Genomic DNA, 15717 nt, shown 5'->3' on the forward strand with positions numbered 1-15717 from the left:
ACGTAGGTTTGCCTTCCCTTAATCTATCTTCTAAGATAAGTCATAGGGTCAGTATTGCTTTATGTGTTCCAAAATTTCTATGGAATCCAAACTGATCTTCCCCGAGATCGGCTTCCACCAGTTTTTCCATTAATCTGTAACGAATTCATGTTAGTATTTTGTACATCTTGCTTACCAGGCGGTAGAGTTTTGTCCCAAGGCTATCAGTAGTTCTAATGGAATGTTGTCTACTCCCAAGGCCTTGTTTCGACTCAGATCTTTCAGTGCTCTGTCATACTCTTCACATAGTATCATATCTCCCATTTCATCTTCATCTACGTCCTCTTCCATTTCCATAAGTACATCGCCCTTGTACACTCCTGGAAATGGAAAAAAGAACACATTGACACCGGTGTGTCAGACCCACCATACTTGCTCCGGACACTGCGAGAGGGCTGTACAAGCAATGATCACACACACGGCACAGCGGACACACCAGCAACCGCGGTGTTGGCCGTCGAATGGCGCTAGCTGCGCAGCATTTGTGCACCGCCGCCGTCAGTGTCAGCCAGTTTGCCGTGGCATACGGAGCTCCATCGCAGTCTTTAACACTGGTAGCATGCCACGACAGCGTGGACGTGAACCGTATGTGCAGTTGACGGACTTTGAGCGAGGGCGTATAGTGGGCATGCGGGAGGCCGGGTGGACGTACCGCCGAATTGCTCTACACGTGGGGCGTGAGGTCTCCACAGTACATCGATGTTGTCGCCAGTGGTCGGCGGAAGGTGCACGTGCCCGTCGACCTGGGACCGGACCGCAGCGACGCACGGATGCACGCCAAGACCGTAGGATCCTACGCAGTGCCGTAGGGGACCGCACCGCCACTTCCCAGCAAATTAGGGACACTGTTGCTCCTGGGGTATCGGCGAGGACCATTCGCAACCGTCTCCATGAAGCTGGGCTACGGTCCCGCACACCATTAGGCCGTCTTCCGCTCACGCCCCAACATCGCGCAGCCCGCCTCCAGTGGTGTCGCGACAGGCGTGAATGGAGGGACGAATGGAGACGTGTCGTCTTCAGCGATGAGAGTCGCTTCTGCCTTGGTGCCAATGATGGTCGTATGCGTGTTTGGCACCGTGCAGGTGAGCGCCACAATCAGGATTGCATACGACCGAGGCACACAGGGCCAACACCCAGCATCATGGTGTGGGGAGCGATCTCCTACACTGGCCGTACACCTCTGGTGATCGTCGAGGGGACACTGAATAGTGCATGGTACATCCAAACCGCCATCAAACCAATCATTCTACCATTTCTAGACCGGCAAGGAAACTTGCTGTTCCAACAGGACAATGCACGTCCGCATGTATCCCGTGCCACCCAACGTGCTCTAGAAGGTGTAAGTCAACTACCCTGGCTAGCAAGATCTCCGGATCTGTCCCCCATTGAGCATGTTTGGGACTGGATGAAGCGCCGTCTCACGCGGTCTGCACGTCCAACACGAACGCTGGTCCAACTGAGGCGCCAGGTGGAAATGGCATGGCAAGCCGTTCCACAGGACTACATCCAGCATCTCTACGATCGTCTCCATGGGAGAATAGCAGCCTGCATTGCTGCGAAAGGTGGATATACACTGTACTAGTGCCGACATTGTGCATGCTCTGTTGCGTGTGTCTATGTGCCTGTGGTTCTGTCAGTGTGATCATGTGATGTATCTGACCCCAGGAATGTGTCAATAAAGTTTCCCCTTCCTGGGACAATGAATTCACGGTGTTCTTATTTCAATTTCCAGGAGTGTATATATACTCCTTTCACCTTTCTGCTTTCCCTTCTTTGCTTAGACTGTATTTCATCTGAGCCCATGATACTCATAGAAGTGGTTCTCTTTTCTCCAAAAGTATCATTAATTTTCCTATAAGTAGTATCTATCTCACCCCTGGTGATATATGCCTCTATATCCTTACTTTTGCCCTCTAGCTATCCCTGCTTAGCCATTTTGCACTTCCTATTAATTTCATTTTTGAGACGTTTGTATTCCTTTTTGCCTGCCTCATTTACTTCATTTTTATATTTTGTCCTTTCATCAATTAAATACAGTATCACTTCTGTTACCCAAGAATATCTACTGGCCTTCGTCTTTTTACCTTCTTGATCCTCTGCTGCCTACACTATTTCATCTCTCAAAGCTACCCATTCTTCTTCTACTGTATTTCTTTCCCTCGTTCTTGTCAATGACAGAACTAGTATTCAGTTTATTACATCTTGTCACGGAATGAGTATGTTATTCTACTTTGAATGATGTAGCCTCTTGGTCCTGAGTTTGCTTTGTGACCTTAGTGACTAAAACATTCTTCCTTTCAAATGCTAAAAAGCAGCAATGTCGAAGCCAATGTGTTCACACCGTATTAAAAGTTACTCCTCACAATACATTCAAGCAGAAATCCATGAACTAGAATCATACTCAAACTGTGATGAAAATTTTGGAGTTCTCCATTAAATGCGAGGAAGTACAGATAACGTATGGAAAGAAAAAAAATGTAGAATACAAGCAATATGCTTAAACGCATTTTATCGATCAATTCACACACAGATTCGTAAGCAGGAACAAATGAACACGAGTGCACAGAATACCATATGATGAAACCAGCCTCTATGTTATATGTGATAACAACAAATATGGAAACATTTACGAGGTCGTGCTGAAAGTAATGCCTCATAATTTTTATGTGAAAACTCTTAAAGTAATTTAAATAAAGCAAATTCCACATCTCTATTCTTCGTGTCCGCGTATGTATTTCTCAACACAGTCACCTTGACGACGAACACATGTCTTCAAACGAGAGAACAGCTTGTTGATATTGTCACTGTAGAACGTGTGACTATTTGGAAGAGGGTCGATGACATTGAACCCAAGGAGTCGGATAGTTGCAGAGGTTGCAATGATCTTGTGTGGTCTGGCATTGTCCTGCTGAAGGAGGGGGTGCTCCATGTGTGGACAAACCCTTTAAATTCGAAACTCGATTACAGCACCCTGTTTCTCACGCACCGTCACAGTTATGTTACACGCTCCCACGTTTCACGCTGCGGTACGGAGCCCTCTAGAGACAGAGAGCTGCAACTTGCTCCAGTGAAGCGGAAAAGTCGACCGAGTGATATGAATGACATACAATACCTCTACCGGTATTGAGAACATAATAAAATACACTGCTGGCCATTAAAATTGCTACACCACGAAGATGACGTGCTACAGACGCGAAACTTAACCGACAGGAAGAAGATTCTGTGATATGCAAATGATTAGCTTTTCAGAGCATTCAGCCAAGGTTGGCGCCAGTGGCGACACCTACAACGTGCTGACGTGAGGAAAGTTTCGAACCGATTTCTCATACACAAACAGCAGATGACCGGCATTGCCTGCTGAAACGTTGTTGTGACGCCTCTTGTAAGCAGGAAAAATACATACCATCACGTTCCCGACTTTGGGAAAGGTCGGATTGTAGCATATCGCGATTGCGGTTTATCGCATCGCGACATTGCTGCTCGCGTTGGTCGAGTTCCAATGACTGTTAGCAGAATATGGAATCGGTGGGTCCAAGAGGGTAATATGGAACGACGTGCTGGATCCCAAAGGCCTCGTATCACTAGCAGTCGAGATGACAGCCATCTTATCCGCATGCCTGTAACGGATCATGCAGCCACGTCTCTATCCCTGAGTCAACAGATGGGGACGTTTGCAAGACAACAACCATTTGCACGAACAGTTCGAAGACGTTTACAGCAGCATCAACTATCAGCTCGGATACCGTGGCTGCAGTTACCCTTGACGCTGCATCACAGACAGGATCGCCTGCGATGGTGTACTCAACGACGAACCTGGGTGCACGAATGGCAAAACGTCATTTTTTCGGATGAATCCAGGTTCTGTTTACAGCACGATGATGGTCGCATCCGTGTTTGGCGACATCGCGGTGATCGCACATTGGAAGGGTGTATTCGGCACCGCCATACTGGCGTACCACCCGGCGTGCTGGTATGGGGTGCCATTGGTTACACGTCTCGGTCACCTCTTGTTCACATTGACGGCACTCTGAACAGTGGACATTACATTTCAGATGTGTTGCGACCCGTGGTTCTATCCTTCATTCAATCCTGCGAAACCCTACATTTCAGCAGGATAATGCACGACTGCATGTTGCAGGTCCTGTACGGGCCTTTCTGGATACAGAAAATGTTCGACTGCTGCCCTGGCCAGCACATTCTCCAGGTCTCTCACCAACTGAAATCGTCTGGTCAATGGTGGCCGAGCAACTGGCTCGTCACAATACGTCAGTCACTACCCTTGATGAACTGTGGTATCGTGTTGAAGTTGCATGGGCAGCTGTACTTGTACGCGCTATCCAAGCTCTGTTTGCCTCAGTGCCCAGGCGTATCAAGGCCGTTATTACGGCCAGAGGTGGTTGTTCTGGGTACTATGCACCCAAATTGTGTGAAATTGTCCAATGAATATCCGTTTATGATCTGCATTTCTTCTTGGTGTAGCAATTTTAATGGCCATTAATGTATTCGGAGGTATTACTATTCAGCACGTGCTACACCCAAAATTAGAGATGTAAGAAAAAATCAAGCAAAATACGTGCAACATATTTTCAATGCAGTTCAAAGAGTGCAACCATGTTAGATGATTTCTATGTTCTGACATGTGACTAAAGAGCAATTATTTCCACTTGCTAATCGCACACGGTCGAAACTGCAAACTGGGGTTTACAAATAAATAATTTTAATGCCGAAAGGCAACCAGGATGTCATTTACAAGATTTTATATGATTGAACCCCACCTATGAGAAATTATTGTTAATTTTCGATTGAGATTTCTGGAATTTGCAGAAGTGTTTCCGGACGAGCGTTTTGCCACTAGATCACGGGGCCCATTCAGAAAATATGAATGAAAAATATTATGGTCTAATACACGTATTTCGCGAAGCAAGAATAGGGACTCCCTCGCCAAATTTTCCATTATTCGAAGTTCACTGTCGGCTACTAGGAGCGCTACTGTACTTCTCTGATTCCGCATCGTAACATGGGTGGTGCATTACTTATATTTTGGTGTTCTGTGGTGGTAATTTGCTGGAGCCCGCAACTTAGTGTTGTAACTGAAAAAAAGCTGCATTTTTGTATTTACCGTATTGTAACCCTGTTTTAAAAGATTTCTCTTACATTTTTAATACAGTTAATGAAAAAGAACGAGCATCACGAGAATGGTTGAATGCAAAATCTATGTTGTGGTAGTGGTGGTACTAATTTTTAAACAGATACAGTAAGGAGCGCGCCAGGGTGCTTTTCGTTAAAACAGACATCCCTATGCCTTCCTCTAATCTGGATATTTGTGGAAGTGGTTGCGATGGTGGAGCTGCAATCAGTCTTAAACCTGAATACATTTTATGAAATCCATGGAGTGCTTCTTTTTTAAGTCACCACATAGATACTACAGGAAAGAAAGATATTTCTCGAGGAACACTCATCAGAAAAAGACTCACATTCACTGATCGTTTTAGGTTGGAATTTATGCAGTGAACTCACTTTATTTCTGATGCAAGTTTATTGGCTCATGAGTCAAGACAGAAAGACCTTCGCATCGAATTCTATGAAGAGCTTTTGATCGCGCAAATGAGAACAAGATGTGCTTTAAGATAATAATGAGTTGTGATGAGACGTGGATCTAGGGTTATGATGTTGAGAACAGGGTTCAGTCTTCACGATGGTGAAGAAATGTTCTCCAGGACCAAAAAAAAGCTCGTCAGGTCAGTTCAGATGTCAAAGCCATGCTGAGAGTTTTCTTTGAACCTGAAGGATTAGTTTCATCATGAATTCGTTATTCGATGGTACTATCAGGACAAGTTGCGACGCCTGTGAGAAAGAAACGGTTTGAAATGTGGCGAGATAATGCATGGCTCTTGCATCACGATAACGCATAGGCACATTCACCCCTGTTGGTGCGTGACTATTGCACAAGAAACCAAATCGCTGTGCTGCTTCATCCTCTATACTCTCCAGACTTGGCCCCTGCGGACTCTTTTTATATTTCCAGTTTTGAGAATCCCTTTGAAAGGACGAAGATTTGCAACGATAGACGAAATGAAAGAAAATTCGCGACGGCGCTTCGCGTGATCCAGCAAGAGGCATACCAAGACTGCTTCCGGAAGTGGTATTGGGAGCGGTGTATGAATTGTGAAGGAGATTATTTCGAAGGAGGTCATGAACAATAAGAAAAAGGTAAGCGTAGAAAAATTTTGTAAACTAAGTTCAGGAATTTTTTGAACAGACCTCGTACAAGATACAACGTTGGACATTAAAACAGGAATATGAAAAATATAGCAAACACGGAAATTTTAATTACTGTGCAAGTAGGGTAGAATGGGAAGAATACATGATTAAATTTGTGTGTGTTTAGGGGGTGAACGGGATGTGTAATTTAATACAAAGAATTACGAATTTTGGAAATAACAATGGCTCTAACCTAACTGGACATCTGAGTTTGGATGACAGATACGGGTGCCTCATTCAGTGTTGCTTTCACTCTGTGCAAAAATTCACCAACCGCAATGGCAGTCGAGTGGTGGAGTGACAGTCTCTCGGCAAGTCGTGTCCAGGTGTTTCAGTGGGAGAGACACATGGAGAACTTATTGGTCAGTGTAACAGTCAGCCGAACAGCCTCTGTATCGGGTACGTCACGACAACACGGGAAACAAGCAGTCTTGCGTTATCTTGAGGAAAGATAACATCGTGTAGACCTCGAAGATGGAATGCAGCCACCAGCATTAAGAAGCAAGAAAAAATGTGACGGCTTCTTTCCAAATTACCTTTTATGTTAACCAGAGATGATCGCATTGTTTACCCAATGGCATCACTATCATCATGCTAGGTGCTGGGCCCATATAAAACTGACAATTACAATCTGGCAACATTCGTTCTCCTTGGAACCTTCACACTTGGATTTGTCCACCATGATGTTGTACGCAGAACCAGTGTTTGTCTGAAAAGACAATATTGCGCCATCGGTGTGTTGTCGATGGGCGCTTCCTTCTGCCACTATGTGAAAGGAAGCTATAAAGAGGTCACGGCGCTGACAATTCATGGCGCTACAGACGTCGTCACACTAGCCTAGTGGTTAATTGTGGCAAAGTAGCCTATATCCAGCTCAAGGTATGTGACGTAGGTTTGCGGCACTTCACGACCAAGTGAGAAATATGTCACTCCTCTTGGCCGCTAATTACACTGGGTCCATTAAGAACCTGCATGACGTACAGTACGGCACTTCTGAACCTATCGATTCCACATACGCATGACAATCGCGTTATCCCGGCCAAGCGAGCTGATTGCCTATAACTGACAAACTTTAGTCCCTATAGACCACGGTCGTGCCGCTCTCCAATTCAGACATGTGCTCTTTGACGTTTGTCCTTTTTACACTTGGCATAATACGACCTTCTCACAAACATAACATGCTTTTTTATACAGAGAAGTCGCAGCGCCACAAAACTGTCGCGAAATGTAGGAATACCTGCACAGGATCGACACTTGCTGCAGGGAGTGGCAATTGACTCTCAACATAAGCAAATGCAACGTATTGCGAATACATAAACTGTATGGTAATCATGGTATGATATACGTATGTATTTGAGATATACGACTCCAGATCGATGATCGTAAGCACTTACGTCCATAACATATCTACGACTATGGGTACGGAGCGAAGTGAAACGACCACATAAAATTAATCGCTGGTAAGGCAAATGCCAGACGGAGATCAGGAAATGTAGTTCACCAGCAAAGGAACAATGCTCGAATATTGCCCTTCAGTTTGGGATCCATGCCAGATAGGATTCAAAGAGGAAATAGGGAAGACACGAAGATGAGGAGCACGTTTCGTTGCAAATTCGTTTGGTAATCGCGAAGGCGTCACGGAGATGCTAAGCCAATTCATCGCATACAATGTGAGAGAGGCGTTCTGCATCACAGTGTGGTTTATTGTTGAAGCTCTGAGAGCGTACATTTCTAGAAGGGTCAACCAATATATCGCTTCCTCCCATATACAGCTCGTGATAAGGATGATGGAGATGGGTAGCGATCACGCACCCTTCTTTCCAAAGCAGATCACAAAGGCTCAATAATATTGAGATCTAATGACTATGGTGACCAGGGGAGATGCTACAATTAATCCTCATGTTCACAATCCAGTCCTGGACGATGCGAGAACGCAGCATCACCACCTGCGAAAAACATTGTGCCATTGGATGAACCAGATCAGCCATAATGGTCACATAGTTACGCGACCATCGGGCCCACGCAATAATCGTCACAGAACTCCTACCATGTTTCGTTTTTGCGGCGAAAATTCGGCCAGAAATTGGAAACAGTGTGAAAAAAAAACTCATCAGACTAAATGACATTCATCCATTGCGCCACAGTCCAGATTTTCTGGCTTCAGGAGCACGTTTACCGGCTGCGGGCATTTGGATGACTGATGCGGGGTTCTGGGACGCCTGCTCGGCCTCTCATTCTCTGCTTATGGAGCTCCCTTCGTCTTGTTTTGGTGTTGCGCTAGTGCGGTATTCAGTTGAGCGGCAATTTTGGCAGCTATCGTCCTCTTATTTTTCGCCACAATCCGCTTCAGTGAGGTCTATCATCACTGCTCAACACTCATTTTCGTCCACGTTGTGACTTGTCGGAAGGTATATTTCCGTATTCCCAGTATGTTGTATACATCCTCGATACGGTGCCGCCGGCCGCGGTGCTCTAGCGGTTAAGGCGCTCAGTCCGGAACCGCGCGACTGCTGCGGTCGCAGGTTCGAATCCTGCCTCGGGCATGGATGTGTGTGATGTCCTTAGGTTAGTTAGGTTTAAGTAGTTCTAAGTTCTAGGGGACTGATGACCACAGCAGTTCAGTCCCATAGTGCTCAGAGCCATTTGAACCATTTGATACGGTGCCTCTTGACCCAACACTTCGGCTCCCTTGTTTATCAGAAGCACCGACCATACGAGCACCAGCAATTTGTCCATATTCAGATTCACTTACATAATGCGCTCACAACTCCACAGAACACTGCTTTGTACACGACTGGCACAGGCAAAGTATTGAGAAACAGTGCAAGTGCGCCGTTCGTGGTCAAATACAACAGCGCAAACTGCACTAGCCTCCGTATTTACATTCAAGAGCAAATATCCCACAATGTTTCCATATTTCTGCCCAAGCCTTGTGCATATAGAAATGGGGTAAAGGCGACGACTTTTAATGGAAGAAAGTTGTCGACAAGTGTTAAGATCTCAGCCAGCTTACAAAAACAATACGGAGCACGATTCAATGTAATTAACAGAATATTAGACTTTACGAGTGGGAAGTCGAAGTTAAATCGCATCTGATATGGAGAGTTATAGTCAGTTCCAGCAGCAACTAGCTTACCCTGGTTTCAGAAGTCCATAAAATCCATCCAGGGCTGCAGACATCGAGTTATATCCGAGATCTCTAGCAAAATCCTTGCTGACGAAGATTACGTCTCCATAGGACATATATTTCATACAGCGTTCGTCATAATTTTCCATTTCCAGTGATACTGGGACTGGATTGCGCCTCCCAGAGTTCCATTCCGCAATCTTTGGTATTATTTTATCCAGCTCGTCGAAATTTCGCATCTGTATAAAAGAGGCACGTGAGTGTTTGGAGAAAAAATATATATTTTGAAATAATGCTGACGCAACAAAATAAACAAAGAGCGCACAGAAAACGAGAGTTGTGCGTCCACAGACTTACCTCCAAGTGGATCCAGGAGTACTGAGACAAATCTATCTTGAGGAAAGCTTCATACGAAACTTCAGGCCACTCCTCACTGTAATACAAAGACGTGCGCGATCCGTTTTCTTCATTAATAATGCAGGTTGCTATAGGTACTTCGTAGCCTTCAATGTAGTCGCATTTGTCCAGGTTGATGCCAAATGACTCCAAGTGCTCCTTGATTATACTGTATATGAAGCACTAAGTGTTATTAGCTGTAGAATACCTTGAGGGATCATTTTAATGATGCCTACACTACACAGAAGCATGGTGGTTTATCTGTTTACTAACTCCCTCGTGTCATATGCATGTGCGAGGTGATTGATGAATACAAGTATAGTGTTGTGTAATGTTTGTGTGTCGTTAATCATGGTAATCAGAGAAAGGAGAGGGTAAAACTTAGTACTAGCATATAGCCTTTTCGTCTTGAGTATCACGTGGGAACAGCAGTCATACGAAAGACCGCTTACCCTCTAATGTGCCACAAAATTTGGCTACATGGGACACAGCGGATTGTTTTGGAATTTAACCCAAGAAATTGCCAAAAATGTCGTGACGAGGAATTTTACGCCACTATTCTTCTCGTCTTGTCTCACCAACACTGGTGTCAAAAAAGTCTTTCACCACTACTATTCGAACCGGCAACGTCCAAGCCGAGCACCACCTCACAAACCTGCATTAGCGACCTTGAGTGTAAAGGCAGTATGCATTTTACTTTAAAAGTATTCTCTAAATGACACTGTGTAAGGTATCTGCTATTTTTCAGTTTCGACTAACAGTGAAAGCAAAACTATGCCCATCATATACAAACTTCTGACCCATGAAACAAATTTGAGAATGAGGGCTAACTGCAAAGTGATACAGATATTTACGTAGGCTGTTAACACTTATTTTACTTGCACAATGATTTATGGCCTGCATAGAATAATGAAAATTGACTTCAAGTGAATATGAGCAACACATCAGATAACTCATTTAGCATAAAAGTGTTCAAGCAAAATGACTTATAGCTATTTGCAGAAAAATGAGAAAGTGCTCCCAGTTTGTTGTAGTAATACACAAAATATTTGCCCTTTCAGCCCAAAGGTTGCATTTTGTGCGTTTTTTCGAAAATAGTAACTACTGGTATGTAAAAACCAGTTAGTAATTCATCAAAATATAAATAACTTTCTTTTCAAAAATTTTTAGAAATTTGGAAACCACATAAATGTGCGTGTTGGGACTTAACCCCAACTTTTTTTATGATATATACAATTTAGAAATTTGGCAACCACATAAATGTGCGTGTTGGGACTTAACCCCAACTTTTTTATGATATATACAATTTAGCTGTGTCATATTTTCATTCTCATTTCTTTATATGGTACAAACGAAAACAGTTGGCATCTTTTGCTAAACAGAGGTACGCGTCATGCACATAACATTTTGTTCTTCTATGCAACACGATCTTCTCGTGAAATTTCAGTCACCAACTTTCTGCTCCGATTGCGAAAATATTCTAATGGCGTCGACCTACAGCGGGAGAAATTATCGGCATATAAAGTAAGACTGAAGTGCTCGTTTTTCCTGCGCGCCATTCGAGAGTAGAACAGTAGAGAAATACGAGGGTTGCCCAGAAAGTAATGCACCGCATTTTTTTTCTTAGCTAAAAACAATCTTCGAAAGTGAAACGTTACGTATGTGTTACTTGAAGTCTCCTGAGTGAGCGCGGCAAGTTTCCGTCACTTTCTACATATAGCGTAGCTGCAGGACAGTTTCAAAATGGCGTCTGTAGGTGATGTACGTTACAAGCAACGTGCCGTCATTGAATTTCTCACTGCAGAGAAATACATTGTGGGGAATGTTCACAAATTTTTGTGCAAAGTCTATGCAGCATCTGCTGTCGACAGAAGTACGGTTACTCGCTGTGTACGGAGGCTGAGGTCATCAGAAGGCAGTTCGGCGGAGCTCCATGATTTGCAGCGGTCAGGGAGACCTTCCACGGCTGTTGCACCTGACCTGCTGCAGCGAATGATGCAGTCATTTACTAGCACAGACAGATTGCTACCTGGCATTGGCGCTGCATCTGCCAGTCAGCAAAGGAAGTGTGGATGCAATTATCCGCATTCTTCTTGTCCCAGATTGTGACAGGTGATTCACACAGTGAAGCATTGGCTCCGCCTCCAGAACAAGGATTGGTACCGAAACGGCATACACGCCCTTGTTTCACGCAGGAGGAAGGCCATAGAACGGGATGGAGATTACGTGGAAAAATAATGTGAGTAGATAACACCCCATTCTTTCATGTCTGCAATTCTCATTATGTTATATAAAGAATTGTTGAAGAAAAAAATTGGGTGCATTACTTTCTGGGCAACCCTCGTATCTTGTAAGTGGTCTGATGAACCTTCTGCCAGATAGTTAATTGTGATCTGCAGTGAACTCATGTAGATGTAAATATTTTATTTGCAATGTGTAATGTGGCAAATTCTTGCAGATTTTAAGTCATCAATAACAGAATGTTGATCAAATTTGTCCAACCTCATAGCTGTGCATGGTGAGCATGATGGATTATTTCTTTGGGTTTTCAGCTATAATTAAATCTTCTGTTTCATCATGATTGTTAATCCTCACATGGTCTCACACTTCATGCTGTGATGAGGTATTCCCTCGTGGCCATCCAGAATGAGAGTAGATCATGTACGTCTTTTCCTAGAACTTTATTTGCTTTTCTGTCATTTTCATACTGAACCCATGTAAATTTAACTTCAGGATCCACTTCTCAGTGTTTATGTGTGCACGATATGTCTCCATTTGTAGATCACACACATTCCTTCCATTAAATGATTGCACTTGCATATTGTTGACGTTCACACTGAACAATTTCTTGATTTCCTATGAACTTGTTTCAAGTTGTTGTCCTGTTTTAGTCATGTTATAAATGTCTGTACAGGCTGCAGCTCCTTGGAACAATTATTCATTGAAGTAATATGGAAGACAAGACACTGTATTTGTAACTTTGACAACATCCTTAAGCAAATGAAATGAAACTTTCCTTCAAAAAATATTGTGTTGTTGCTGTCGTGGTCTCTGGTCCAGAGACTGGTTTAATGCAGCTCTGCATGCTACTCATCCTTCTTCATCTCCCAGTACCTACTGCAACCTGCATCCTTCTGGATCTGTTTAGTGTATTTATCTCTTGGTCTCCCTCTACGAGTTTTCCCCTTCATGCTGCCATCCAATACTAAACTGGTGATCCCTTGACGCCTCAGAACATGTCCTACCAACCGATCCCTTCTTCTAGTCAAATTGGGCCACAAATTCCTCTTCTCCCCATTTCTGTTCAGTACTTCCTCATTAGTAATGTTATCTACCCATCTAATCTTCACCATTCTTCTGTAGCACCACATTTCGAAAGCTTCTATTCTCTTCTTGACTAAACTACACTCCTGGAAATTGAAATAAGAACACCGTGAATTCATTGTCCCAGGAAGGGGAAACTTTATTGACACATTCCTGGGGTCAGATACATCACATGATCACACTGACAGAACCACAGGCACATAGACACAGGCAACAGAGCATGCACAATGTCGGCACTAGTACAGTGTATATCCACCTTTCGCAGCAATTCAGGCTGCTATTCTCCCATGGAGACGATCGTAGAGATGCTGCATGTAGTCCTGTGGAACGGCTTGCCATGCCATTTCCACCTGGCGCCTCAGTTGGACCAGCGTTCGTGCTGGACGTGCAGACCGCGTGAGACGGCGCTTCATCCAGTCCCAAACATGCTCAATGGGGGATCGATCCGGACATCTTGCTGGCCAGGGTAGTTGACTTACACCTTCTAGAGCACGTTGGGTGGCACGGGATACATGCGGACGTGCATTGTCCTGTTGGTACAGCAAGTTCCCTTGCCGGTCTAGGAATGGTAGAACGATGGGTTCGATGACGGTTTGGATGTACCATGCACTATTCAGTGTCCCCTCGACGATCACCAGAGGTGTACGGCCAGTGTAGGAGATCGCTCCCCACACCATGATGCTGGGTGTTGGCCCTGTGTGCCTCGGTCGTATGCAGTCCTGATTGTGGCTCTCACCTGCACGGCGCCAAACACGCATACGACCATCATTGGCACCAAGGCAGAAGCGACTCTCATCGCTGAAGACGACACGTCTCCATTCGTCCCTCCATTCACGCCTGTCGCGACACCACTGGAGGCGGGCTGCGCGATGTTGGGGCGTGAGCGGAAGACGGCCTAACGGTGTGCGGGACCGTAGCCCAGCTTCATGGAGACGGTTGCGAATGGTCCTCGCCGATACCCCAGGAGCAACAGTGACCCTAATTTGCTGGGAAGTGGCGGTGCGGTCCCCTACGGCACTGCGTAGGATCCTACGGTCTTGGCGTGCATCCGTGCATCGCTACGGTCCGGTCCCAGGTCGACGGGCACGTGCACCTTCCGCCGACCACTGGCGACAACATCGATGTACTGTGGAGACCTCACGCCCCACGTGTTGAGCAATTCGGCGGTACGTCCACCCGGCCTCCCGCATGCCCACTATACGCCCTCGCTCAAAGTCCGTCAACTGCACATACGGTTCACGTCCACGCTGTCGCGGCATGCTACCAGTGTTAAAGACTGCGATGGAGCTCCGTATGCCACGGCAAACTGGCTGACACTGACGGCGGCGGTGCACAAATGCTGCGCAGCTAGCGCCATTCGACGGCCAACACCGCGGTTCCTGGTGTGTCCGCTGTGCCGTGCGTGTGATCATTGCTTGTACAGCCCTCTCGCAGTGTCCGGAGCAAGTATGGTGGGTCTGACACACCGGTGTCAATATGTTCTTTTTTCCATTTCCAGGAGTGTATTTATCATCCATGTTGCACTTCCATTCAAATACATTTAAAAAAGACTTACTTCCTAACACTTAAATCTATACTCGATGTTGACAAATTTCTCTTCTTCAGAAACGCTTTCCTTGCCATTGCCAGTCTACATTTTATATCCTCTCTACTTCGACCATCATCAATTATTTTGCTCCCCAAATAGCAAAACTCATCTACTACTTTAAGTGTCTCATTTCCTAATCTAATTCTCTCATCATCGCCGGATTTAATTCGACTACATTCCATTATCCTCATTTTGCTTTTGTTGATGTTCATCTTATATTTTCCTTTCAAGACACTGTCCATTCAATTTACCTGTTCTTCCAGGTCCTTTGTTGTCTCTGACCGAATCACAATGTTGTCAGTAAACCTCAAAGTTTTTATTTATTTTACACGTATTTTAATTCCTTCTTCGAACTTTTCTTTTGTTTCCTTTATTGCTTGTTCAATATACAGATTGAATAACATTGGGGATAGGCAACAACTCTGTCTCACTCCCTTCCCAATCACTGCTTACTTTTTATGCCCCTCGACCCTTATAACTGCCATCTGACTTCTGTACGAATTGTAAATCACCTTTTTCTCCCTGTATTTGACAACTGCCACCTTCAGAATTTGAAAGTGAGTATTCCAGTCAACATTGTTAAAAGCTTTCTCTAAGTCTACAAATGCTAGAAACGTAGGTTTGCCTTTCCTTAATCCATCTTCTAAGATAAGTCATAGGGTCAGTACTCCCTCACGTGTTCCAACATTTCTATGGAATCCAAACTGATCTTCCCCGAGGTCAGCTTCCCACGTTTTTCCATTCGTCTGTAAAGAATTCACGTTAGTATTTTGCAGCTGTGGCTTATTAAACTGATAGTTCGATAATTTTCACATGTGTCAACACCTGCTTTCTTTGGGATTGGGATTATTATATTCTTCTTGAAGTCTGATGGTATTTCGCCTGTCTCATACATCTTGCTCACCAGCTCGTAGAGTTTTGTCATGATTGGCTCTCCGAAGGCCGTCAGTAGTTCTAGTGGAATGTTGTCTACTCCGGCGGC

General features: G+C 44.7%; 1 protein-coding gene across 1 annotated transcript in view; it reads right to left on the minus strand.

Moving 5' to 3' along the window:
* LOC126355346 (ketohexokinase-like) overlaps positions 1-15717 on the minus strand; it is a 49926-nt gene that overhangs the window by 11474 nt on the left and 22735 nt on the right. Inside the window, exons 4-5 of the mRNA XM_050005640.1 lie at positions 9785-9992; positions 9437-9666 (exon numbers count right to left, since the gene is read on the minus strand). Coding sequence (XP_049861597.1) covers positions 9437-9666; positions 9785-9992 — 438 coding nt within the window. The remainder of the gene's footprint in view (positions 1-9436; positions 9667-9784; positions 9993-15717) is intronic.

Source organism: Schistocerca gregaria, chromosome 3, assembly GCF_023897955.1.
Source record: "Schistocerca gregaria isolate iqSchGreg1 chromosome 3, iqSchGreg1.2, whole genome shotgun sequence".
NCBI lineage: Eukaryota > Metazoa > Arthropoda > Insecta > Orthoptera > Acrididae > Schistocerca > Schistocerca gregaria.